Genomic DNA, 24,520 nt, shown 5'->3' with positions numbered 1-24,520 from the left:
TATAATCCCAGCAACTCGGGAGACTGAGGCAAGAGGACTAAAGTTCAAAACCAGCCTCTGAAACTTAGCAAGACCATAAGCAACTCAGCAAGACCCTTTCTCTAAGTAAAATTTAAAAAGTTTTACAAGTATTTTAAAGGGAATGAAGAGTAGAATCAGCTTCAAAATAAATGCAATCATAGTTAGGCTCACCAATTATAAATTAACCTGATAATGTATTCCAAGCAATTTCACGTTTTGAGGAGTAAAGTTTAGGCCGATAACAGTATAGGGCAAAAGCTTTTAGTGATTATTACGAGTTATCTCAGAGACCAGGTTTTTTTCCAGTTTTTTAAATTTCAGAAACTAGTTACTTTCAGGCTGGGGATATGGCTCAAGAGGTAGCGCACTCGCCTGGCATGCGTGTGGCCTGGGTTTGATCCCCAGCATCACATACAAAATAAACATGTTGTATCTACCAAAAAACTAAAAAATAAATATTAAAATTCTCTCTCTCTCTCTCTTTAAAAAAAAAAAAAAAACTAGTTACTTTCTTTTAATAGAGACTTCAGATTTGAAAAAACGATTTTTAACATTTCTAATTTAAGAACTTACAAGTAGAGATTGTCAATTCTGTAACTAGAATGCTAAGAAAAGGGGGGAAAATAGTAGCCAATATTTATTTTATGGTTCATAATCATGTCAATTTTTTCTAGGACTATCAGACGTGGCTTGACCTTAGAGAATTTGAAACTCGCATTGGAGAACGTTACATTACACATGAAAGTGATGATGCTCGCTGGGAAATACATGCATATACACATAACCTTGTATACCCAAAGCACTTCATTATGGCTCCCAATCCAGATGATATGGAAGAAGATCCTTAATTATCAATGAGCTAACTTCAATAAGGAAGGATTTAATTTTATGGACTGATATTTTGCTTCATAACTGTTATTTGTATGTTGTCATCTGCAAGGAAGCCAAGACATGAGGAAATACAAGGAATTGGTGATAATCAATACTGTAGTTCATATGTAGGTACAGGAAGGGAAGCTAAGTAATAAAAACACATAATGGAATCAAGGGGAAGCTTTCTATAAATTTTTATAGCATAAGTAATAACTGGTTTTGTATTGTTTCCTGATCCTTCACTTTAGTACAATAATGCCACTTAATTTATCTTCCCTTTCCTGATCTTATGTCATTTTTTTTTTAAAGGCAAGCTAGCAGAGCTTGACCAAATCATACAAGGATTGTAAAGTTGATTACTAATCATATTTTCATTGAAGCAATAACTGTGAGGCTAATAATATGTGATTTATTATAAGGACTTTTAAATGTTTGTCTAACCAACCATAGGGGCATTGAAGCATTTTTCCTAGATGCCTACAGAGTGCCAGGCTGTTTTATCTTTCTTGGTTAGGTCAGTTAAGACTCCAAAACAGTAATTCCTTACTTTTTTGGAGCTGCAACTCTGATTAGGGCCTCTACAACGTAAGAATGAAATTATCACCTTTTGAGTATTTTGCAATAGCCACTAAGATAATTTGGAATGATTAGTGTTACAAAAAAATAGGAGTAGGAACTGCTGGTGTAAGTACTGTGTGGTTATGTGTGCCTTCTTGTAGCTCATTCTGCTGCTTAACACTGATGTTCCCACCTGATACCACTGTGATGCCACACTGTGTCCCCAGCACTGTATGGGTACAGATCTGAACTTTAATTACATAATTGCTATCTTTACCCAAGGTTGAATAATTTGAGGGAGAAAAGTAAATATATACTAAAGGAAGGACAGTGTAGGTCAGTTAATGCTATCTATATCATCAGTATATAGCAAATAGCATCTCTTTTTCTTGCTTCCGCCTATTGGAGAGTTTGCAAATGTTGGGAATGTTTTTAAATCAGTATTTCATTTTAAGCAATTTAGGGTTTAGTTTGTCGGTGGAATAGACATGAAACACTCAGTTTATGAGGGTTGCGCTACGTTATTAGCTTAGCCCAGCAAATGAAAGAGTGGAGTAAGTGCTTCTTTTTACGTTTCAGCTCCAGCAGCCAGCTATTTTAAAATAGTTACTAATACAGGTTGAGTATCCCTTATTTGAAATGCTTGGGATCAAAGTGTTCCAGGTTTTAGAGTTTTTTAGATTTTATGATATTTATATAAACTTCACTGGTTGAGCATCCCTGATCTGTAAATCTGAAATGCTTTGAAATCCAAAACTTTTTGAGCTCTGCATTACTTTCACATTAGGGATGTTGGGCTCAGTGGTAGTTTTTGCCAAGTATGCACAAAGCCCTGGGTTTGATCCCCATGGGGGTAGGGGGAACACAGATTAGGGATGTCAAGTTGTATTTTTCTCAAAGAAAATTTAAGATTTGGGATCCACTTAAAATATATATACAGTGGCTTTTGTTTCTTCGTTTTTTAGTAATCACCACGGACCTTGTTTGTCTGTTTCCTTCTTCCACACTCTAAAAGCAAAAGATTCAGAGTCAGAAAATCTGGATTTAAGTCTTTGGCCCCATTATTTATTAGCTCTGTTGGCCTGGGTAGATAGCCTACCTAAGTCTTTAGTTCTCAGTTTATAAAATGAAGACTACGGTCCTTGCCTCTACCTTCCTCACAGTGGTTGCAAAGATCAGATACAAATGAATGTACTCAGTAATCTCAAAATTATAAACATGAATTACTGTCCACTGAATTTGAGGTAGTAAAGGAAAAGAATGCTCCTGCACATCAACAGAGTAAGACTGTGAGGGCTTTTACAGATCCCAAAAGCAACTGTCCTACTATGACAAAAACATCATTGAGAAAATAATAGAAAGATTATGCAGTGGTTATATATTCTAAGTTCTTTGAGTGTTTTACTTTATCCTCACAATATCACATGGTAAGTACATTACGAACCCCATCTTATACATGAGGAAACTAAGGCACAAAGAAATTAGCTACTAAAATTCCCACAGTAGTATGTGAATATGAACCCAGGCAGAATGTCTCCAGAATCCCTCTTCACCCTGCTGGCCATTATGCTGTACACTATCCTTTGCAAATATATTTTTTCACTGGGGGATATTCCACACATCTCGTTAATCTGTTCTCTTAGGGCAGTTGCAAAGATTAGAGAAAACTTTGGATTTTCCCTGTGTTAGAGAATGACTTCCCCAAATTTCTCCAAAGTAAGCCTGTTTATATCAACATGCACAAAATGGAATAATTTTGAGTCACTACTGTGGTTTTACTACATAAGGTAAAAATTAACTGGAATGTTCGTTTGCTATTCTTATATAATCAAACTTTACAAGCCATGAAATTAATTGCACTCTTTTTGTTAATGCCTAAGTTTTCTAAAAAAATTTTTAAGGGCACTGTCAGATAATTTGGAGTTGAGTAATTACTCCAGATACTGTATAACCTGCATAACCTTTTGTCTTGAAATTGTGTTTGTATAAGAAATAATTGCTAGAAACATTTGATAATGTACAAAGTAGTCTAATGACATTCTTCAGTACATTTTTATATTTTTTGTTACATCCCACTTTTTGTAAATATGCTCTAAGAAGCTTGATAATAAAATGTATTTCTGTATCACTATACTTTTCCATGTAAAAATCTCAGGCTATCTCTAGCAGAAGTATCCAAAGAAAATTATACTCAGTTGTGTTTTCCCAGGCCTTGATCACAGAAATGTTGTGAAAATAGCATTTGTATATGGAAGTAAGGCTTTGTTTAAAAGAATTGACCTGAAAAAAAAAAAAAAAAACCTTCATTACACTGATATGTAGTACATTTAAGGTAATTATCTAGAGGGTTTATTTCTTGGAATGAAAGTTTAGAGTAATTATAAATTTTTTAGTAACTACTACCAAATATTCAATTACTGTCAACTACCAGAAGACTTAGAAAAAAATAATTATCAAAACTACTTTTCTAGGATTTGAGTTATAAGTCACTAAATGACTCTTTGCCCTTAATTAGAAAAACTATTACCTTTGGGAGGAGTCAACTATGGGCATTTTCCTGTTTAAAAAGAAAGTAAATAGGGGCTGGAGATATGGCTCAAGTGGTAGCGTGCTTGCCTGGCGAAGATATGGTATACACCTAAAAGCTAAAAAATAAATATATATTTTTAAAAAAGAAAGTAAATACGGAAAGAGAATTAGAACAACTACAAATGGCCTAAGGCTGGGTAGCATTTAAAAGATAAAAGTTTTAATCTCCTTTTACTTTCAAGTGAGATACAGAATAATCATGTTCTTATTTAAGCAGAAGCAGCAATAAACGTCAATACTTCATCGCTCTGCCCATGAACTTCCACTATATTTAATCCATAAGTTCACAACATGGCTGGTATTTTTTTTTTCTTTAATCTCCCTTGGAAATTTGTGTTGCTAACATAACTTCCTCAAAAAGTCTGTGTTCCTACCATTAACATACAAGGTGTATGAATCAAAAGATGAGAACCTAGTGGAGCTAACATTTGACATTTTTCTGAAAATAAGAGAGAATTAGCTCCATTTAGAAAATTATTCCTCCTAGGTTGTTTACATTTACTCTTATTTCAGGTACAGGTCAAGTTTGCTGCGATATTTTTACTCTTTGATACGTCAAAATAGGAGTTTTAAAAATTTTAAATTATCTATAGAATTTAAGGTAAGAAATTCAGTACCAACTCTCTCTCCACTCTAAACCCACTTCCAGATTGGGAAATTTAATAGTGTATACTGGGCATTCTGCACTTACACTTCTATTGAAATACATACTACAGAGCAGAACACAGTAAAATTTGTAGTGGTCTATTAGTTTCTATGAAAACAGTCAGAAATATTAACTTAAATGTAGCTCCCCCCGACCCGCAACAGAAATGGAAACATAACTACAGAAACTTTTGCATGTAATTATTACTACTTTTTTTTTGGTACCAGAGATTGAACCCAGGGCACTTAACCACTGAGCCACACCCCAGCTGCCCCCTCTCGCCTTTTTGTTTGGAGACAAGGTCTTGTAACTACTTAGGGCCTTGCTATATTGCTGGGGTTGGCTTTGAACTTGTGATCTTCCTGCCTCAGTCTCCCAAGCTACTGGGGTTAAATCTTAAAATTGAGATTTTTTTTATTTCAGACAATACTCCTTTACCTCCTCTTTTTAAATAAAATACAGATCTATTTAATCAGTTCCTTGGGAATAACTATTTAGGTTTTTTCAAATTTCTTTAAACCAACCAGTCTCATGTAACTTTTTAAAATAAAATAGCAATATAGCAACCAGCTTTACTAAAAGAAACTCAATTTCACAATAACCTAATTACTTCAGTCAAATGAGAAAACACATTTGCACCAAGAGTCCACTCCAACCCAAAAGATCTGTAATTTTGTTTATTATTTAGGTTATTTTCATTGGCTGTGAAGAGATAAAATACTCCAAAATCATCTGTTTACCTTTAATGTATGAAATATATTCCCTTTACTTTGATTTCTTAGGCCAATTGAGGGGTATAAAAGGTCCAAACTGAAATATCACCGCCAAGTAAGTTCATCAAACCCAGCTACAGGAGATGCAGAGGGTCTTGACTGCTGGGCATTCATCTGATGACTTCCACCATGAAGTCTCTGATGAGGTAGCAAGGCAAAAAAGTTAAATCTTTCTCCCATCTTCTTAGGATTCATTAACATATCATATCCCTGAAGTAATTGCTGTCTCATTGATGGGTCATCTGATTTATCTAAAAGAACCTGAAAAGAAAAGATTTCTTAGCATAGGTAACCAGAAAAAGAATTCCTAAATAGGTGAAACAATACTGATTCTTAAATGTTCCAGTGCTCAAAATGTGATTTCTAATTACCTAAAAATCACAGGGTGCTTATTAAAAATGTAAGTTTCTCTGACCCAAATCTGTGGATTTGCACTCTTAACAAACATCCCCTAGTGATTTGCTCTGTGTGGTTTTCTTATACAGGAACCCTATTTAGAAGCCTTAACTCTACCCCATATGGAAACTTAGCAGGGTGTTCCACCCTCCATCTGTCTGGTTATACTAAATTCTACATTACCGAAAGACTGGAATACCTAGGAGCTGCGTAACTACAAAAATGTTAAAGCCAAATGAACCTAAGTAAAATAATTTTTGAAACACTATGAAATTAATAAATTTAATGATAGTAAAATAAAATAAACCATTACCTTCAACCGGACATCAATACCCATATTTTTCAAAAATGTTTGTTGTTCTATTGGACCCAAAGAGGCTACTTTTTCTTCTGCCATTCTGCGCAAATAATGGAAGTCCACATCAGCTGTAAGGTCTGCTGTTCCAGGTGCAGTTAAGACATCATGGAGCCTGTGGCCACAAAACCCCTTGAACATAAAGAAATAAGTTTCTGCCTTTTTATAGCTATCAAAATCAAGACTTTAAAACACTATTATATTAGCACATTTTATACAGCATCTGTTGAAAAGGAAAATATGGTCTAAATTTGTTTTTTAGACATGCAATAGTACACTTTCTTCAAATGAGATGCAAGCATGGAAAACCCAACATAAAGAGCAAAGTTGGAATGTAAAGATGCTGCTCTTAACATAAAGTTATTTAACATTTTCATAAATACTTCTCAAGAAACAGAGATGATCTCATTAATTATCTAGATTAATTCAGGTTAGCAGAACATAGGCAGTGTTATGAAGTGTGTCTATCAACCATGCACACCTGAAATCACCTGAACATGTTTATTAGTCTCCATTCAGACCTGGTTAATCAGAATTTTGGACATGAGGATAAAGATAAGCATTTTTAGCAAACTTCTTCAGGTTATTTGTATGTAAAATAATAAAGTTAGAAATTAAGAACCACAGATGTAGGAAATGACTAATAACATCAAGTTATGTATGTTTTGATTAAAGAATATACAACAAAATTGATCATATTCAAAAACATTGAAAAATAATGTTGAGGAAAGACATGTTAAAAATTATGATAGAAAAAGTTTGATTATGTACCTAGGTTAAATCTGAAAAGAAATGGCATTTTTTCAATGAAGGCAAGGCAGAAAAGTTTAAGAACTTAAAGGAAATACTTCCATTTGTATTATTCAGATGCTTACTAGATATATGCAAACATAGGTTCTGCAACTAAAGAAATCAAGTAGTTCAAAGTCTGTTCAATGGACAGTTAGTTGGACAATGGACTTAGGAGAAAGATCTAGGATTAAGATAATTAAAACATGAGGGCTGGGGTTGTAGCTCAGTGGTAGAGCGTTCACCTAGCATGTGTGAGGCACTCGGTTCAATCCTCAGCACCACATAAAAAATAAATAAATAAAATAAAGGTATTATGACCAACTACAACTAAAAAAATATATATTAAAAAAAGAATTAAAATATGAATCATTAGTTCTAAACAATGTAAAAACCAAAGATCTACCATGAGCTTCAAAGCTAACCATGAAATTCCAATCAACCATGTTAATGAATTATACATACTCTGAAGGTATCTGTCTTTGTTCCATCATGACCATAATCAGCAATCAGTGCAGCACCTCCAGTTAATGCAATGCGTTGAGAAAGTTCCTGAATAATAACCCCAGCATCAGGACATACTTCAACATGATCCCTTGTTTCATCATGCTGGTGAGGGAATAGTTGGAACAATCAAAAAGAAATGTTTCCTTAAGGTTTTTCACATTATTCTACAATGAACATTTCATAAGTGTTTATAATAAAAATAAATTCCTTCTCAATATGACTATGTTCTCTACCTACACTAAACACTTCAAATGACGTCCTTTTTATTATATGGAACTGATGCTTTAATGCTATCCACTAAGTTTACACACATTTTAATCTCCTTAATAAAAAGGGATATGCCCTTCCAACCCACCAAATGGCAAAGTACATTATCATTTTACTTACTGTAAAAGTACTTTCACATTGTAATATATTTAAACATACTCCACCGGGCTGAAAGCCAGAGAAAGGGATTTCTGTCAGCATGGAACAGTGCCTAGCATTAACAGGCACTCAAAAAATTTCTCTTGGGCAGAAAGTATCCCAATGATATGCACTATATCTAGAGATATCAGCTTGTAAACTATTAGAATACCTGAGACCCTTATTACCCAACATGTTCAACCATTGCCTAAAGGTCCACAAGAAGTACTTATAGCTTTAAAAATGAAGTGACAATAAGTTGACATTAATAAATGACAAATACACTTATCAACTTTATTAATATATTTGAATTTACACTGATAACTCAAATGAATGAAAATTTGGAGATTTTTTCATGGTACAATCATACATTATCTTTTGCTCCCTCTCTCCTAAAAATGAGGTAATGACCTGCCCAGATGTCACAGGCATAACGTGTACAGTCAAGACAGACTTAAGATTGAATCTCAGCTCCTCTAAGTGCTGATTGATACATAAATTATTTAACCTTCCTCAGTCTTTTTTCTCATTTTATGTATTATAGGTTTCTACTGAGGACTAAAAAAAATAATAAATTATTTGGCTCCATTTGTAACTAAATAAATTATTATAATGTTGCTATAAAAATCATGAAGCTAGCCTCTTCAGGCATCAGCTGACAAACCTCAGCTTACTGTGCTGTTTGAACCACCTTGGACTGCTCTTCAACAAGACAGACAGCACAACCATTCACCCCATTCAAGTGAAAAGAAAACTCAGCCTCATCCATAAATGCTAACCAAGTTAAGAACTGAAAAGAATCACAACTCCCAGGGCCACAAGGATTCCCTCTTTTTTTTTGGCAGGGGAGGAGGGCAGCAACACGAATTGAACTCAGGGACACTCGCCCACTGAGCCACATCCCCAGCCCGATTTTTGCATTTTACTAAGAGGGTCTCACTGAGTTGCTTAGCGCCTTGCTTTTGCTGAGGCTGGCTTTAAACTCACAATCCTCTGTCTCAGCCTCCTGGCTGCTAGGATTACAAGTGTGCGCTACCCCACCTGCAAGGTTCACTCTCGATAGCTTTATAAATATGTTTTTGTCATTCAGGTAAATTAGGTAGAATATGAAATATAATGTGAAAATAGAAACCAGGTGTGGTGGCACATACCTATAATGCCTGCAACTCGAAACTTGGGAGGCTGACACAGGAAAATTGCAAATTCCAGGCCAGTCTCAGCAATTTAACAAGACCTTGTCTCAAAATAAAAACTAAAAAGTGCTGGAGATGTAGCTCAATGGTAGAGTGCCTCTGGACTTAATCCCCAGTATCCCCCCAAAAAAGAGAATATTAAAAAATAGAAATGTGGCGACCGACCGGCGAAGCAGGCCCAGTGGCCTGCCTCTGTGGTAGACACATTGCCCCAATTGGAGGAAGGCGGAGCAGAGCCGCTGCCCGCGCCTGCAAGTCGGGCAGACCTGCGACCAACTGGCGGAACAGGCCCAGCGACCTGCCAGCGTGGTAGACACATCGCCCCAATTGGAAGAGGGCGGAGCAGAGACGCCACCCGCGCCTACAAGTCGGGCAGACCTGCGACCGACCGCTGGAGCAGGCCCAATGGCCTGCCGGTGTGGTAGACACATCGGCCCAATTGGAGGAGGGGTGGAGCAGAGCCGCCTCCCGTGCCTGCAAGGTGGGCAGACCTGCGACCAACCAGCGGAGCAGGCCCAGTGGCCCGCTGGCGTGGTAGACACATCGGCCCAATTGGAGGAGGGGCGGAGCTGAGCCGCTGCCCGCACCCGCAAGGTGGGCAGACCTGCCACTGACCGGCAGAGCAGGCCCAGCGGCCTGCCAGCGTGGTAGACACATAGCCCCAATTGGAGGAGGAGCATAGCCGTTGCCTGCCCCTGCAAGGGAGACTTTGCAACTATACAAGAGCAATATAAATATATAGGGGGAAAATTCAATAACAACAGTTTCACCAAGCAGAAAGAAACGCGAACAGTATGAAAAGACAAGGAAAGAAAGGACCACAAGCAATGCAGGTCAACTCAACGTTAGAAGAGGTAATAGCTGCAGCAGATGGAATGTCAGATAAAGAATTCAGGATTTACATGCTTCAAATGAGTCTTAAGGAAGTCATTAGACAGCAAAATCAGACAATGAAAGATCACTTCGACAATGAATTACATAAACAAATCCAAGAAGCAAAAGATCAACTATATAGGGAGATAGAGGTTATAAAAAACAAACAGAAATCCTAGAAATGCAGGAAGCAATAAACCAACTTAAAAACTCAAATGAGAATACTAACAGCAGAGTAGAACACTTAGAAGATAGAACATCAGACAATGAAGACAAAGTATTTCAACTTGAAAAGAACATATACAGCTCAGCAAGACTGTTAAGAAACCATGAGCAGAACATCCAAGAAATTTGGGATAACATAAAGAGACCAAACTTAAGAGTCATTGGGATACAGGAAGGTATAGAGGTCCAAACCAAAGGAATGAGCAATCTGTTCAACGAAATAATACGAGAAAACTTCCCAGACTTGAAGAATGAGACAGAATCCCAAATCCTAGAAGCCTATAGGACGCCAAATGTGCAAAATCATAAGAGATCCACACCTAGACACATTATAATGAAGATACCCAACATACAGAATAAGGAGAGAATTTTAAAAGCTTCAAGAGAAAGGAAGCAGATTACATTTAGGGGTAAACCAATCAGGATAACAGCTGATCTTTCAACACAGACTCTGAAAGCTAGAAGATCCTGGAACAACATATTTCAAACGCTGAAAGAAAATGTGTTCCAACCAAGAATTGTGTATCCAGCGAAATTAAGCTTCAGGATGGAAGATGAAATTAAAACCTTTCACGATAAACAAAAGTTAAAAGAATTTGCAGCTAGAAAACCATCTCTTGAAAACATCCTCAGCAAAACATTACAGGAAGAGGAAATGGAAAATAAAAATGAAAACCAACAGTGGGAGGTAGTACAGTAAAGGGGAAAAATAATCAAAGAGGAAAAACAAACCATGTTAAGTAACATAAATAAACAAATATGGCTGGAAGAAAATCCATATCTCAATAATAACCCTAAATGTTAATGGCTTAAACTCACCAATTAAGAGACACAGGCTAGTAGAATGGATCAAAAAAAAAAAAAGATCCAACAATATGCTGCCTACAGGAGACGCATTTGATAGGAAAAGACATACATAGACTGAAGGTGAAAGGTTGGAAAAAATCATATCACTCATATGGACTTCGGAAACAAGCAGGAGTGTCCATAGTCATATCAAATAAAACAGATTTCAAGCCAAAGTTAATCAAAAGGGATAAAGAGGGACACTACATACTGCTCAAGGGAACCATACACCAACAAGACATAACAATCATAAATATATATGCTCCAAACAATGGTGCAGCTATGTTCATCAAACAAACTCTTCACAATTTCAAGAGTCTAATAGACCACCATACAATAATTATGGGAGATTTCAACACACCTCTCTCACCACTGAACAGATCTTCCAAACAAAAGTTGAATAAAGAAACTATAGAACTCAATAATACAATTAATAACCTAGACTTAATTGACATATATAGAATATACCACCCAACATCAAGCAGTTACACTTTTTTCTCAGCAGCACATGGATCCTTCTCAAAAATAGATCATATATTATATCACAGGGCAACTCTTAGACATTATAAAGGAGTAGAGATATTACCATGCATCTTATCTACTCATAATGGAATGAAACTGGAAATCAACGATAAAAGAAGGAAGGAAAAATCATGCATCACTTGGAGAATGAAAAATAGGTTACTGAATGATCAATGGGTTATAGAAGACATCAAGGAGGAAATCAAAAAATTCTTAGAGATAAATGAAAACACAGACACAACATATCGGAATCTATGGGACACAATGAAAGCAGTTCTAAGAGGAAAATTCATTGCCTGGAGTTCATTCCTTAAAAAAATAAAAAACCAACAAATAAATGATCTCACACTTCATCTCAAAATCCTAGAAAAAGAAGAGCAAAACAACAGCAAAAGAAGTAGAAGGCAAGAAATAATTAAAATCAGAGCTGAAATTAATGAAATCGAAACAAAAGAAACAATTGAAAAAATTGACAAAACTAAAAGTTGGTTCTTTGAAAAAATAAATAAGATCGACAGACCCTTAGCCATGCTAAGGAAGAGAAGAAGAGAGAGAACTCAAATTACTAGCATATGGGATGAAAAAGGCAATATCACAACAGACACTTCAGAAATACAGAAGATAATTAGAAATTATTTTGAATCCTTATACTCCAATAAAATAGAAGATAGTGAAGGCATCGATAAATTTCTTAAGTCATATGATCTACCCAGATTGAGTTAGGAAGATATAGACAACCTAAACAGACCAATATCAATCGAGGAAATAGAAGAAGCCATCAAAAGACTACCAACTAAGAAAAGCCCAGGACCGGATAGGTATACAGCAGAGTTTTACAAAACCTTTAAAGAAGAACTAATACCAATACTTCTCAAGCTATTCCAGGAAATAGAGAAAGAGGGAGAACTTCCAAATTCATTCTACGAGGCCAACATCACCCTGATTCCTAAATCAGACAAAGACACTTCAAAGAAAGAAAACTACAGACCAATATCTCTAATGATGCAAAAATCCTAGATGCAAAAATCCTCAATAAAATTCTGGCGAATCGGACACAAGAACATATCAATAAAATTGTGCACCATGATCAAATAGGATTCATCCCTGGGATGCAAGGCTGGTTCAATATATGGAAATCAATAAATGTTATTCACCACATCAACAGACTTAACGATAAGAACTATATGATCAACTCGATAGATGCAGAAAAAGCATTCGACAAAGTACAGCATCCCTTTATGTTCAAAACTCTAGAAAAACTAGGGATAACAGGAACATACCTCAATATTGTAAAAGCTATCTATGCTAAGCCTCAGGCTAGCATCATTCTGAACGGAGAAAAATTGAAGGCATTCCCTCTAAAATCTGGAACAAGACAGGGATGCCCTCTCTCACCACTTCTGTTCAACATAGTTCTCGAAACACTGGCCAGAGCAATTAGACAGACGAAAGAAATTAAAGGCATAAAAATAGGAAAAGAAGAACTTAAATTATCACTATTTGCAGATGATATGATTCTATACCTAGCAGACCCAAAAGGGTCTACAAAGAAACTATTAGAGCTAATAAATGAATTCAGCAAAGTGGCAGGATATAAAATCAACACGCATAAATCAAAGGCATTCCTGTATATCAGCGACAAATCCTCTGAAATGGAAATGAGGACAACCACTCCATTCACAATATCCTCAAAAAAAATAAAATACTTGGGAATCAACCTAACAAAAGAGGTGAAAGACTTATACAATGAAAACTACAGAACCCTAAAGAGAGAAATAGAAGAAGATCTTAGAAGATGGAAAAATATACCCTGTTCATGGATAGGCAGAACCAACATCATCAAAATGGCGATATTACCAAAAGTTCTCTATAGGTTTAATGCAATGCCAATCACAATCCCAATGGCATTTCTTGTAGAAATAGACAAAGCAATAATGAAATTCATATGGAAAAATAAAAGACCCAGAATAGCAAAAACAACTCTAAGCAGGAAGTGTGAATCAGGCGGTATAGCGATACCAGACTTCAAACTATACTACACAGCAATAGTAACAAAAACAGCATGGTACTGGTACCAAAACAGGCGGGTGGACCAATGGTACAGAATAGAGGACACAGAGACCAATCCACAAAATTACAACTATCTTATATTTGATAAAGGGGCTAAAAGCATGCAATGGAGTAAGGATAGCATCTCCAACAAATGGTGCCGGGAAAACTGGAAATCCATATGCAACAAAATGAAACTGAATCCCTTTCTCTTGCCATGCACAAAAGTTAACTCAAAATGGATCAAGGAGCTTGATATCAAATCAGAGACACGGCATCTGATAGAAGAAAAAGTTGGCTACGATCTACATACTGTGGGGTCGGGCTCCAAATTCCTCAATAAGACACCCATAGCACAAGAGTTAATAACTAGAATCAACAAATGGGACTTACTCAAACTAAAAAGTTTTTTCTCAGCAAAAGAAACAATAAGAGAGGTAAATAGGGAGCCTACATCCTGGGAACAAATCTTTACTCCTCACACTTCAGATAGAGCCCTAATACACAGAGTATACAAAGAACTCAAAAAATTAAACAATAAGAAAACAAGTAACCCAATCAACAAATGGGCCAAGGACCTAAACAGACACTTCACAGAGGAGGACATACAATCAATCACCAAGTACATGAAAAAATGCTCACCATCTCTAACAGTCAGAGAAATGCAAATCAAAACCACCCTAAGATACCATCTCACTCCAGAAAGATTGGCAGCCATTATGAAGTCAAACAACAAGTGATGGCGAGGATGTGGGGAAAAGGGTACTCTTGTACATTGCTGGTGGGACTGCAAATTGGTGCGGCCAATTTGGAAAGCAGTATGGAGATTTCTTGGAAAGCTGGGAATGGAACCACTATTTGACCCAGCTATTCCCCTTCTCGGTCTATTCCCTAAAGACCTAAAAAGAGCATGCTACATGGACACTGCTACATTGATGTTCATAGCAGCACAATTCACAATAGCAAGACTGGAACCAACCTAGATCCCCTTCAATAGATGAATGGATAAAAAAAATGTGGCATTTATACACAATGGAGTATTACTCTGCATTAAAAAATGACAAAATCATAGAATTTGCAGGGAAATGGATGGCATTAGAGCAGATTATGCTAAGTTAAGCTAGCCAATCCCTAAAAAACAAATGCCAAATGTCTTCTTTGATATAAGGAGAGTAACTAAGAACAGAGTAGGGAGGAAGAACATGAGAAGAAGATTAACATTAAACAGGGATGAGAGGTGGGAGGGAAAGGGAGAGAGAAGGGAAATTGCATGGAAATGGAAGGAGACCCTCAGGGTTATACAAAATTACATACAAGAAGAAGTGAGGGGAAAGGGAAAAAAAAAAAAAAACAAGGGGGAGAAATGAATTACAGTAGATGGGGTAGAGAGAGAAGAGGGGAGGGGAGGGGAGGGGAGGGGAGGGAAGGTGGGGTAGTAGAGGATAGGAAAGGCAGCAGAATACAACAGACACTAGTATGGCAATATGTAAATCAGTGGATGTGTAACCGATGCGATTCTGCAATCTGTATACGGGGTAAAATGGGAGTTCATAACCCACTTGAATCAAAATGTGAAACATGATATGTCAAGAACTATGTAATGTTTTGAACAACCAACAATAAAAATTAAAAAAATAAAATAAAATAAAATGATAAAATTTAAAAAAAAATAGAAATGTTCACAAGTGTTTATATTTTAACTTACATTTGACAAAGAAATCTTAATTCATAGTTGTATGTTTAAAAGCAACTGTGCTTTTAAAACTGATAACTTCTGAGGTAGGAAATTCTTAGTTACTGTCCAGAAAATTAGTTTTTCCCCCCTTGGTGAAAAGGAATCAAAAAGGTGTTCTGAAGCCTTAGACATTCCCAAATATAGGTATTTGGGGATCTTTAAAACACAACTCCAAGATAGATATGCTCTTCTAATTATTCCTTGAGGAGAATAGAATGCTGCAGTGAATCTTTTTGGGAGTCTACAATCAAATTTGAATTTGGTGGAAGCATGAAAGAAAAACATAGTACATCCAAAGATGGGGATTACAACAGAACTTACCCCCAACAGTTGCTTTGAAAGCTAAATAAGAAAATACAGAGTAATACATACAAAGAACTCAATAAATATGATTTGTTACTGTTATTTTTCTGTGACCTATAATATACTGCTTTCACAGATATGGAACTCATCTTGTAGACCATATTGTCACCATTTGATAGTAAGGAAACGGGTACAGAGAAAGTGAGGGACTTGTATGATTTAATGCGTAATTACTAGCTTTCTCTCTTACTAGTTGACATTAAGGTGATACACTTAAGAAATTGTTTTAACTTCTTCTCCTAACTCTAGATTCTCTGCACTTTCACTTTCAATAAAAAGCAATTGCTAGCAATTCACCCTGTGAAAAAATTCTAAAACAGTAACTCAGAAGAATTTGAATAGCCAGCAATAAGAGAAAGAAGAAAAAACTATATTCTTACCTGTATGAAGGCTTCTGCCGGGGTGGCACAAGGAGCCAAAACAAACCTCAATTTATCAGAAACTTGTGGATCAATATCAATAAATACTTCTCTCCATCCTTGTGGTGTTTTCTAAACAAAGTAACACATAAGAATAAATTTTTGCAAGTTCTCATAATGCTTTTCCCAAACCGTTAGCTTTCTCCTCATACCATAAATATAATACTGAGTATTTTCTATATAAAATTTTCTAAATGTATCATTTCTCAGAATTAAATAATTTTTAATAATTATCCCAAGATAATTAAGAGTTATAGTTAATATATCATTTTTGCTTTTTAATTATTCATGTTCATCAAAGTTCTAATTAAACAGTTAAAAATAACTTCAACAGCCAGTTGTGGTGGTACATGCCTGTAATCCCAGCAACCTGGGAGGCTGAAGCAAAAGGATCACAAGTTGGAGGCCAGCCTGGGCAACTTAGTGAAATTCTGTCTTAAGATAAAAAATAAAAAGGACTGGGGATATAGCTCAGTAGTAGAGCACACCTGGGTTCAATCCCCAGTACAAAAAAAAAAAAAAGAATAACTTTAACAAGTAATGTCCATATGTAAATATTCATTCTTGCAACTCAAGTCGTTTCATTATTTAATTATAAACATAATTTTTTTCCATCAATACCTGAAATTTATGCACAGGAAGAACATCAAAAAATTCATGTGCAAGATAAAAGCTGTATCCTATTTAAAAACAAAACAAGAAAATTAATGATTCAGTATTTTGAGACAATTAATTGGTTTTAAACATTAACTGTAAAAAAGAAAATGCCTAATTCCTCAGTATTGGAGCCTGAGATACTTCTATACACATTACTACCAAAACTCTGTCTTGCTTTACATGAAAAATTTACTTTATAAAATATAGAAAGGAATAATATTACTATTCTCATTTTCCACATAATAAGGTCAGAGAACTTTCATACCTGAATTATCAGTTAAATCTACTCATCACAAGGCCTAAAAGAAATTAAAACTCAAAAGTTATTAGCAGGAAAAAATCTAAATCATACAATCAACTGACAAGACTGAATGGAGGAATGGCTTAGATTTCTTGCCCAAGATCCTATCACCCACACTTTAGGTTTGAGCTGAGACTCAAATTCCTGATCACTACCACAACACTTTGCTTGCCTTTAGGAAGTAGGATTTTCAAAAGATTGACTCATTAAGCTAAACCCATCTACTAATAATGCTTCCTTCAGACCTTGCTGTGTTGGGCTGCTTTATAATCAGTACTATTGTAACTACAAAGAAACACTAAAGAATACAATAGAGATTCACATTTTGGTTTTTGGTTGGTTAGGGGTTTTCGTTTTGTTTTGTTTTATAAGACTACATTAGATATACTGCTCCTTAATGTTAGAAAATTTTATCTTCCATTACAGTGCTCTTTTCTAGAGGGAAAAGAAGAAGATGTTCTCTATGGGTAATAGGTTTTGGCAGTAATTATATATAATATTGCTGTAAAAGGTTATGGTCAACTAACATTATTGTGAGGAGTTGTGATAAAAAATCTTTCATTATACAAAGTAAAGTAATTACCTTTTGGAACATCCTGTAAATTTCGGTACCAGGAAATTGGAATCCCAGACTTAGAAACACCCTTCATATATACTAGGGATTCAGCATTTCGCTCTAAGGGGATCTTCTCTTCAGTCAGTGTCAGTGCTTGAATCTCACTTAATTTTTGGCTCACCTCTACCAAGTGTATTGAAATGTCACAGTTTTTCAGCACAGATCCAAGTTGACTGAACACCTAAATACAGAAAGAAATAAATATTGGCAAGATACAATATGTAAGTAAATTTTAGGTTTTCTATCCACTTAATACAGTAATTCAGTCATGTCACAATATAAGTAATATGTTCCCTCAGAGAGATTTGTTACTGACCCAAGCCACCCTCCAGAAGTCTATTAGAATCACAATCTATTAGTTATTAAGAGTAATCTATACAAGAAATGAACACAATTTGATTTCTTAATGATAAATCATGATTAACAAATAAAAAGACTTGGCATCCAATAAAAACAATGTTTCAGATTATGAAATCTAAAAAAAAAAAAAAACACCTATATGTCTATAAAATAATCTTGTCTTCAAGATGATTAAACTGTATTTTCTGAGACTCAAATCTGAATGCCAGTGCAACAGTATTTTTATTTGAATTTAAATTTGATGGGTTAATGGCCTACTACCTTTGAGATATGAATGTACAGACTATTCATTTGAATGAGATGATTTTATCCAAAATATAATTTTGAGATGGAATTATACATGAAAAGACTTGCCAAGAGAAAAATATCTCAAAAGTAATATCAAAACTAAAATACAGGTAATATTTTGGCTATATTTTTTTAACATTACTTTAAATTCTTTGACTCAAAGAGTAATCTTAAGACTTGATCTAGAGAAACATTTCTTATACATTTTAGGAGTGATGGACTTGATTTTTTAAAAATATTTTTAACAAATATTACTTAAAAACCCTATTAAAATATTTCATGTGCAAATGACTACCAACTTAAATAAAGCAGAACCCTGGAAATTAAAATCATCAATGTTATTCTATCCTGCCCCCCAATTTGATATAATCAAAATTCTTGTCAGATGTTTATAAATCTTCTTTCAAAAACTCCTCTAATTTCTAATTCAATCAAAATTCATATAGCATCAAGAAATGTATAATTTATAACCAGGCACAGCAGTGCATGCCTCTAATCCCCGCAACTCAGGAGGCTATGGCAGGAGGATCACAAGTTCAAGGCCAGCCTCAGCAACTTAACCCAGCCCTAAGCAGCTCATGAGACCCTGTGTAAAAATTTTAAAAAGGCTGGGGATGTGGCTCAGTGGTAAAAAGCAGCTCTGGATTCAATCACCAGTACCAAGAGGGGGAAAAAAAAAAAAAAAAAAGAACAGAAATATAAATAGAAATTCATAATGAGTACATTGTGTTTTTTTAATGAATTGCCAGGTACAATGGATTCCAAAATAGTAAAAACTATGTTTAATTATTATTTGCCAGGTACAATAAACAGTAATGCTCCTTAAATGTTTGTATGAAGTACTACATAGAATAATAGAAGAAAGAATACCCACTTAAATAAGAATATCCACTTTAAAAGAAATGAGATATGACCTAGTCTCTAAAGCCCTTACATTTTCCCTGTACCCTTAGAAATCACCACCATTCTGATTGTCCAATTCACTTCTTCCTGACTTTTCTTTATGAACATTACTAAATATATTTGTATCATCAACTATATATTACTTACTGTTGACTGTTTTTGTATTTTATATAAATACAATCATGATATGAATTATTTTGCAGATTGTATTTTCGCTCAATATTTTATTTCATGTTCAATACTGCTACATTCTGATTTCATGCATTCTAACAGCACTTGGTGTTCTACTGGATGACTATATATAATTTGGCTTATTTCTCACTGTATGGGTTGTTTCTAATTTTTTGCTATTTCAAATAATGTTGCTATGATCTTTCACATGTCTCCTAGTAGAAATACATACTAGGTTCTCTAGGGTGTATGAATCGCAGTAAAACTGCTGGGTCATACAATACAAATCATTCTGGCCAGGCACCCGCCTGTAATCCGAGCTGCTCAGGAGGCTGAAACAAAAGGATCATGAGTTCAAAGCCAGTCTCAGTAACAGGGAAGAGCTAAACAACTCAGTGAGACCCTGCCTCTAAATAAAATACAAAATAGGTACCGGATGTGGTTCAGTGGTTGAGTGCCCCTAAATTCAATCCCTGGTACCCACCCCCAAAATAAATAAATAAATAAATAGGTGAATAAATGAATAAATAAATAACTGATGTTAGATAATATCCAATAGCTTCTCAAAGTGGTTGAACCAAATTATACTCTCATGCTCCACATAGCCCCATCCTAACCAACACTTGGTACTGCCAGACTTTCTAATATTCTTTATGGTTTTTTGGTACTGGGGTGCTAAGCTATACCCCAGTCCATTTTTATTTTGAGACAGGGTCTACCTAAGTTTCCGAGGCTGGTCTCAAACAGGTAATCCTTCTGCCTCAGTCTCCTGAGCTGCTGGGATTACAGGTGTGGATCACCATACCTGGCTTCTAACCTGGTAAGGGTTACAGTGCTACATCACTAATTTTAATTTCCATTTTCTTAACTATCAGAGACTGAGCATCTTTTTATTAGTCATTTCAATATTCTCTTATAAAATACCTTTTCACATCTCTAGCCTGATCTTTCTATTTAGTTATCTGTTATGTGCTTATTGATTTAAAGCAGTTCTTTATGTATTATAACTATTTTGGTTATATGTATTAGAAATAACTTGTCCTATTTTGTCTTATCTCATCATTCTATAGTGTCTTTGAAAAAACAAGACATTCATATTTCTTTAACAATAAGTTCTTAATTTTAGTATAATTGAAAATAAATTATTGCTCTTTTCCTTTATGGCTTCTGGTATTGAGAGCCACAGCCGAAGGAGCTCCAGCAAACTTTCAGACTACCAGCTGATGATTGGCTCACAGCAGCCCCAGCAACATCTAGCAACTTCTAGCTGACTGGCTCCTCTGCGGTGATGCTCATTGGGCTGTTTCCCTGCCCTTTCAGACCACGGAGCTGCTCATTGGGGGACTTTTTTGGCTCCGCCCATGCGACCCAGCCAATCGGCCTCAAGAGCAGGAGGATTGTGGGAGGAAGAGGTTGTTGGGGTGTGTGGCTTGTGGGAAGCCGGTGGTGGCAGTTGGGCTCTGAGGGTTTTTTCCTGAGGAGCTGTTTTGTTTATCTTGTGTGGTTCTAAAAATAAAGTTAGTTTCTTTTGACAAGTGGCTCCTGAATTGTGCCCAGCCAGACTGCGGCATTCTGGGCTTTTTTTTTTTGTTTGTTTTGTTTTGTGGTGCTGGGGGTTGAACTCAAGGCCTTGCATGTGCTAGGTAAGCACTCTACCACTGAACTACATCCCTAGCCCAGCTTCTGCTTTTAAAAATCTTTCTTACTGAGAAGACAAATATACTCTCCCATAACGTCTTCAAACATTTCATAATTTTAGCTTTATATTCTCCCTACCATATTTTTTAAGCTTACAGATAATAAAGATGATCCATTACATTTCTCTGACATTATTATATTTTAGTTGAGAAATATAAGATTAAGGAGGTAGGACTAAATGCTGAGGAATTCAAACATCATATTAAGAAGACTAATCTACATGTGACTTACAGACTTTTTTTTATTACTTACCCTCAAAATATCTCCTGTGAGGGTACCCCGACCTGGGCCCAGTTCCACCAGCTGGAAAGATGCACTTTTTCCAGCAGCAATCCATTCACTAATGAACCATATTCCTATTAGCTATGACATGGAAAAACATAAAGCATTATAAAGTATTAAAGAATATAAAACTCCTCACAAATAATGCACTTTATGCCAGAAAGCAAAATATTTGCAAATAACTCTGTTATTTGATAGATATACACACACACACACAAACACAGGAACTTCACCAAGGCTGTCATAATATACACCACGTAGGAAGCTTATCAACAGGAGAAAGTAATATGACAGCCCTCACTGTAAAAGGCCCCATGAAACAAATAAGAGGATAACCACTTACAGAAAGATTCTCACAATTTGAAAGCAGACAGACATGAAATGCCATTATGCCATTTCTTCATACTCACATGATTTTATAAATACATAATTCTTAGATATAATTAGTTTTTCAATACCTGTATTCTATTTCCACTTGTGTATAATTTCTTATTTCTAAATCACCAAAGGTACTTTATGGAAATAAATGAACTAAAATTCTGTTTTAGTGGAAAGAAGATTTTTACTGTAACTATGTATAAATCATGATTGGGAGCTTTAGACCTCATCTTGAGTCTACTAATTCTTCAGTGTTCTTTTTTATATTTTCTTTTTTTCCTGCTTCCATTCTAATATTTCCTCTAGTTCTCCTCTTCCATCTCTTTACTTTCATCATCTTTCCTTCTCTTTGTCCCTCTCATCTCTTCATTTCCTTTTCCACAGAGAAGTATAAACTTTTCAAATGTCTTCTCTACCATTTTCCTCTATTGCCTCTCTATTCCCTCTAAAAGTTTTTAAAACTTGTGAATCTCACACACACAAAAAAAAAAAACTTGTAAAAAACTATTATAAACTAGTACAACTTGATCTGCTATGCTCTCCGATGTTTATGATATTAAATATTATAGTGTCTGATATAGATTACATTGGGTATTACCTCGCCAAAGATCTGACTTATTTCAGGTGAAGTAATGAAATCTCCTTTTTCTCCTAGCATGTCATGGTGTACGTAATATCCCTGAGTAAAAAGAGAAAATGGAGAAAAATTAATTTTCAATTAAGGCTTTTTAAAAACACTCCTTCGAAATCTTATATAATATGCAGCAAAGCAATTCAAAGTATCAAACAATTCAAGAATCAAAGCTCTCTCTTGTAACTAGGCAAGATAAAGACAGTATACTATTTACCTAAATTTTACAAAGTAATGATGATTTTGCAGAACTGACAAAAAACAATTACTCCTCAATTTTTTAGCCATGTAGTGTTCCATCTCTGTCCTCCCTACTTTTCTCCCCCTCCCTGCTCTCACAGTTCACCATAGTAAGACCCTGCCTACCCTTCCTGCCTCATAGTGTTTTTAAATGCATAAAATTTAAAATATACAGCATTGTAAAAATCAAGTTAAAAATAATTATCAAATGTTAAAAAAATACATTTGTGATAAAATATATATACTTCTTTATTAGTTTATTAAGATAAAAAAATCAAGCCAAAGACTAAGTTTTTAAGTAGGAATGAGTACAATGGTATTTTGAAACAGATGTGATCTATATAATATATGATATCAGTGATTTCCGCTAATAACAAAGTCACAGATATTGTGGGATGTTACTGGTTCTTCCTGTTCATAATTGAAGAAATACTAAACTGCTGTTAGAAGTTAATGAAAATGAAGGAGAAATTTTTTTTTCAGTTCAAGTTCACAAACTCCCCAGATTTCCATTCAAGGATCCTTAGGTTAAGAACCTCAAAACTAAATTTTAGAGTTAGTCCAAATCTTAATTTTGGAAATCTTTCTTTCTGTAAGTACACACTTTCCAGTTCCTTGTCTTTAATCACCATACACTGATGATAATCAAATTCACACACACACCCCTAAACTTTCACCTGAACTCTAGTCTCCTAAAGCCAATTGCCTACTTACTATCTCCACCTGGATGTCACTGCCAACACAGTATGTATAAGATGCAGCTCCTGATGTAGACCTTCTTCCCCAATGTTCCTTCAAACCTGATCAACTCTATCTTAACCTCAAATCACCACCATCACACAATAGCTGAAGAATCTAGGAATCAGTCTTGATTCCTTCCTTTTCTTCACCTTTCCATACTTAATCCATCAGCAGATCCTGTGAGTCCAAGTTTTGTTTCTAAACCACTCACCTTTCACCTTTCACACTCATCTAAGCCGCCTTTCTTGTAGCACTGCTCACAAATATTCAAGTATCCCTGCCTTTAGAAAACCTCTGTATACTTGGGTCTTTCCACCAATTCCAACAGTAATTGGCAGAACCAATCCCAGAATTCTACAGATATCACATTTAACCCAGCAAAATGTAAAAACGTCTAAAACAAAGAATTACAGGCTTCCACCAAATGTATTTGTAGAGCTGACAAGGAAATTCAGGTAAAAAAAAAAAAAAAATTATGGCAGTCCTCAACAGGACTTTAGAACAGGAAAGACGGGGCCTCTCCAACCTCAGGAGTCAAACCCATACCTTGGCTGGGTTGGTCAACACCTCCTTCATATACTCGGCCACGGTGATGGGACCAGTAGATTTTATTTTGTACATAAGATGCCGCAGCATTGGGGTTACCCGGTTGTTTTCTGCCGGTTCATTCCCGGAACTGAAGTATTTCCCTCTCCAAATGCAGGGAATGACTGAAAAACACAGGTCAAGTAGGACCCATTATAAATCTCAGTATCTGTATATGCAAGCAGCCTGACAGGTTTCAAGGCAGCTTGGCTAAGTCCAGCCCAGAAAGCAGAATACCATGCGCAGCGCGCCCAAAAGGCGCAGAGAAGGCACGCACTTTGGCCACGATCTCAGAGCCGTTTAGTGTCTGGCGGGACTCCAGTCTCCGGCCCCGAGCGCCTTCGGGCTGGAGGTGAGCCCCTGAGCCCCAGGAGACCCCAAAGGAGCACCGGAGGCGCTCTAGTCGATTCCATTGGAGCCCGGATTCTGCGGAGCCGACGCTTACCAACGCGCGCGGCGTTCCACAGAGGCAGAACTACGGACCTCACTGGGACTCTCATGCTGACCGTCTCAAGCATCCCTGCACCGCCCC

At 35.9% G+C, this 24,520-nt stretch overlaps 2 protein-coding genes across 4 annotated transcripts in view; one reads left to right on the top strand and one right to left on the bottom strand.

Annotated features, from left to right (window-relative positions):
- Prkd3 (protein kinase D3) overlaps window positions 1–3,583 on the top strand; it is a 71,103-nt gene extending 67,520 nt beyond the window's left edge. The window contains exon 19 of the mRNA XM_076833970.2: window positions 696–3,583. Coding sequence (XP_076690085.1) covers window positions 696–869 — 174 coding nt within the window. The 3' untranslated portion in view covers window positions 870–3,583. The remainder of the gene's footprint in view (window positions 1–695) is intronic.
- Ndufaf7 (NADH:ubiquinone oxidoreductase complex assembly factor 7) lies at window positions 3,305–24,520 on the bottom strand. Of its 3 annotated transcripts, XR_013088680.2 has the most exons (11): window positions 24,434–24,520; window positions 23,950–24,113; window positions 22,390–22,470; window positions 21,384–21,494; window positions 17,679–17,892; window positions 16,759–16,817; window positions 16,099–16,209; window positions 7,466–7,609; window positions 6,170–6,343; window positions 5,428–5,721; window positions 3,305–3,732 (listed from the first exon to the last, which is right to left on the bottom strand). XR_013088680.2 is itself a non-coding variant. In XM_076833972.2 (10 exons), exons 1-10 carry the CDS (start codon window positions 24,504–24,506, stop codon window positions 5,506–5,508), a joined length of 1,347 nt encoding a protein of 448 aa, XP_076690087.1. In that variant the 5' UTR covers window positions 24,507–24,520; the 3' UTR covers window positions 5,338–5,505. The 3 variants fall into 3 exon arrangements, 2 of the variants coding, with proteins under 2 accessions (XP_076690087.1, XP_076690088.1); XM_076833972.2 differs by lacking the exon at window positions 3,305–3,732 and having other exon boundaries at window positions 5,338–5,721; XM_076833973.2 differs by lacking the exons at window positions 3,305–3,732; window positions 24,434–24,520 and adding an exon at window positions 24,266–24,403 and having other exon boundaries at window positions 5,338–5,721.

This window comes from Callospermophilus lateralis, chromosome 14 (genome assembly GCF_048772815.1).
Source record: "Callospermophilus lateralis isolate mCalLat2 chromosome 14, mCalLat2.hap1, whole genome shotgun sequence".
Taxonomy (NCBI): Eukaryota; Metazoa; Chordata; class Mammalia; order Rodentia; family Sciuridae; genus Callospermophilus; species Callospermophilus lateralis.
The sequence above is the reverse complement of the archived record's forward strand: the minus strand, read 5'-3'. Positions and strand labels throughout refer to the sequence as shown.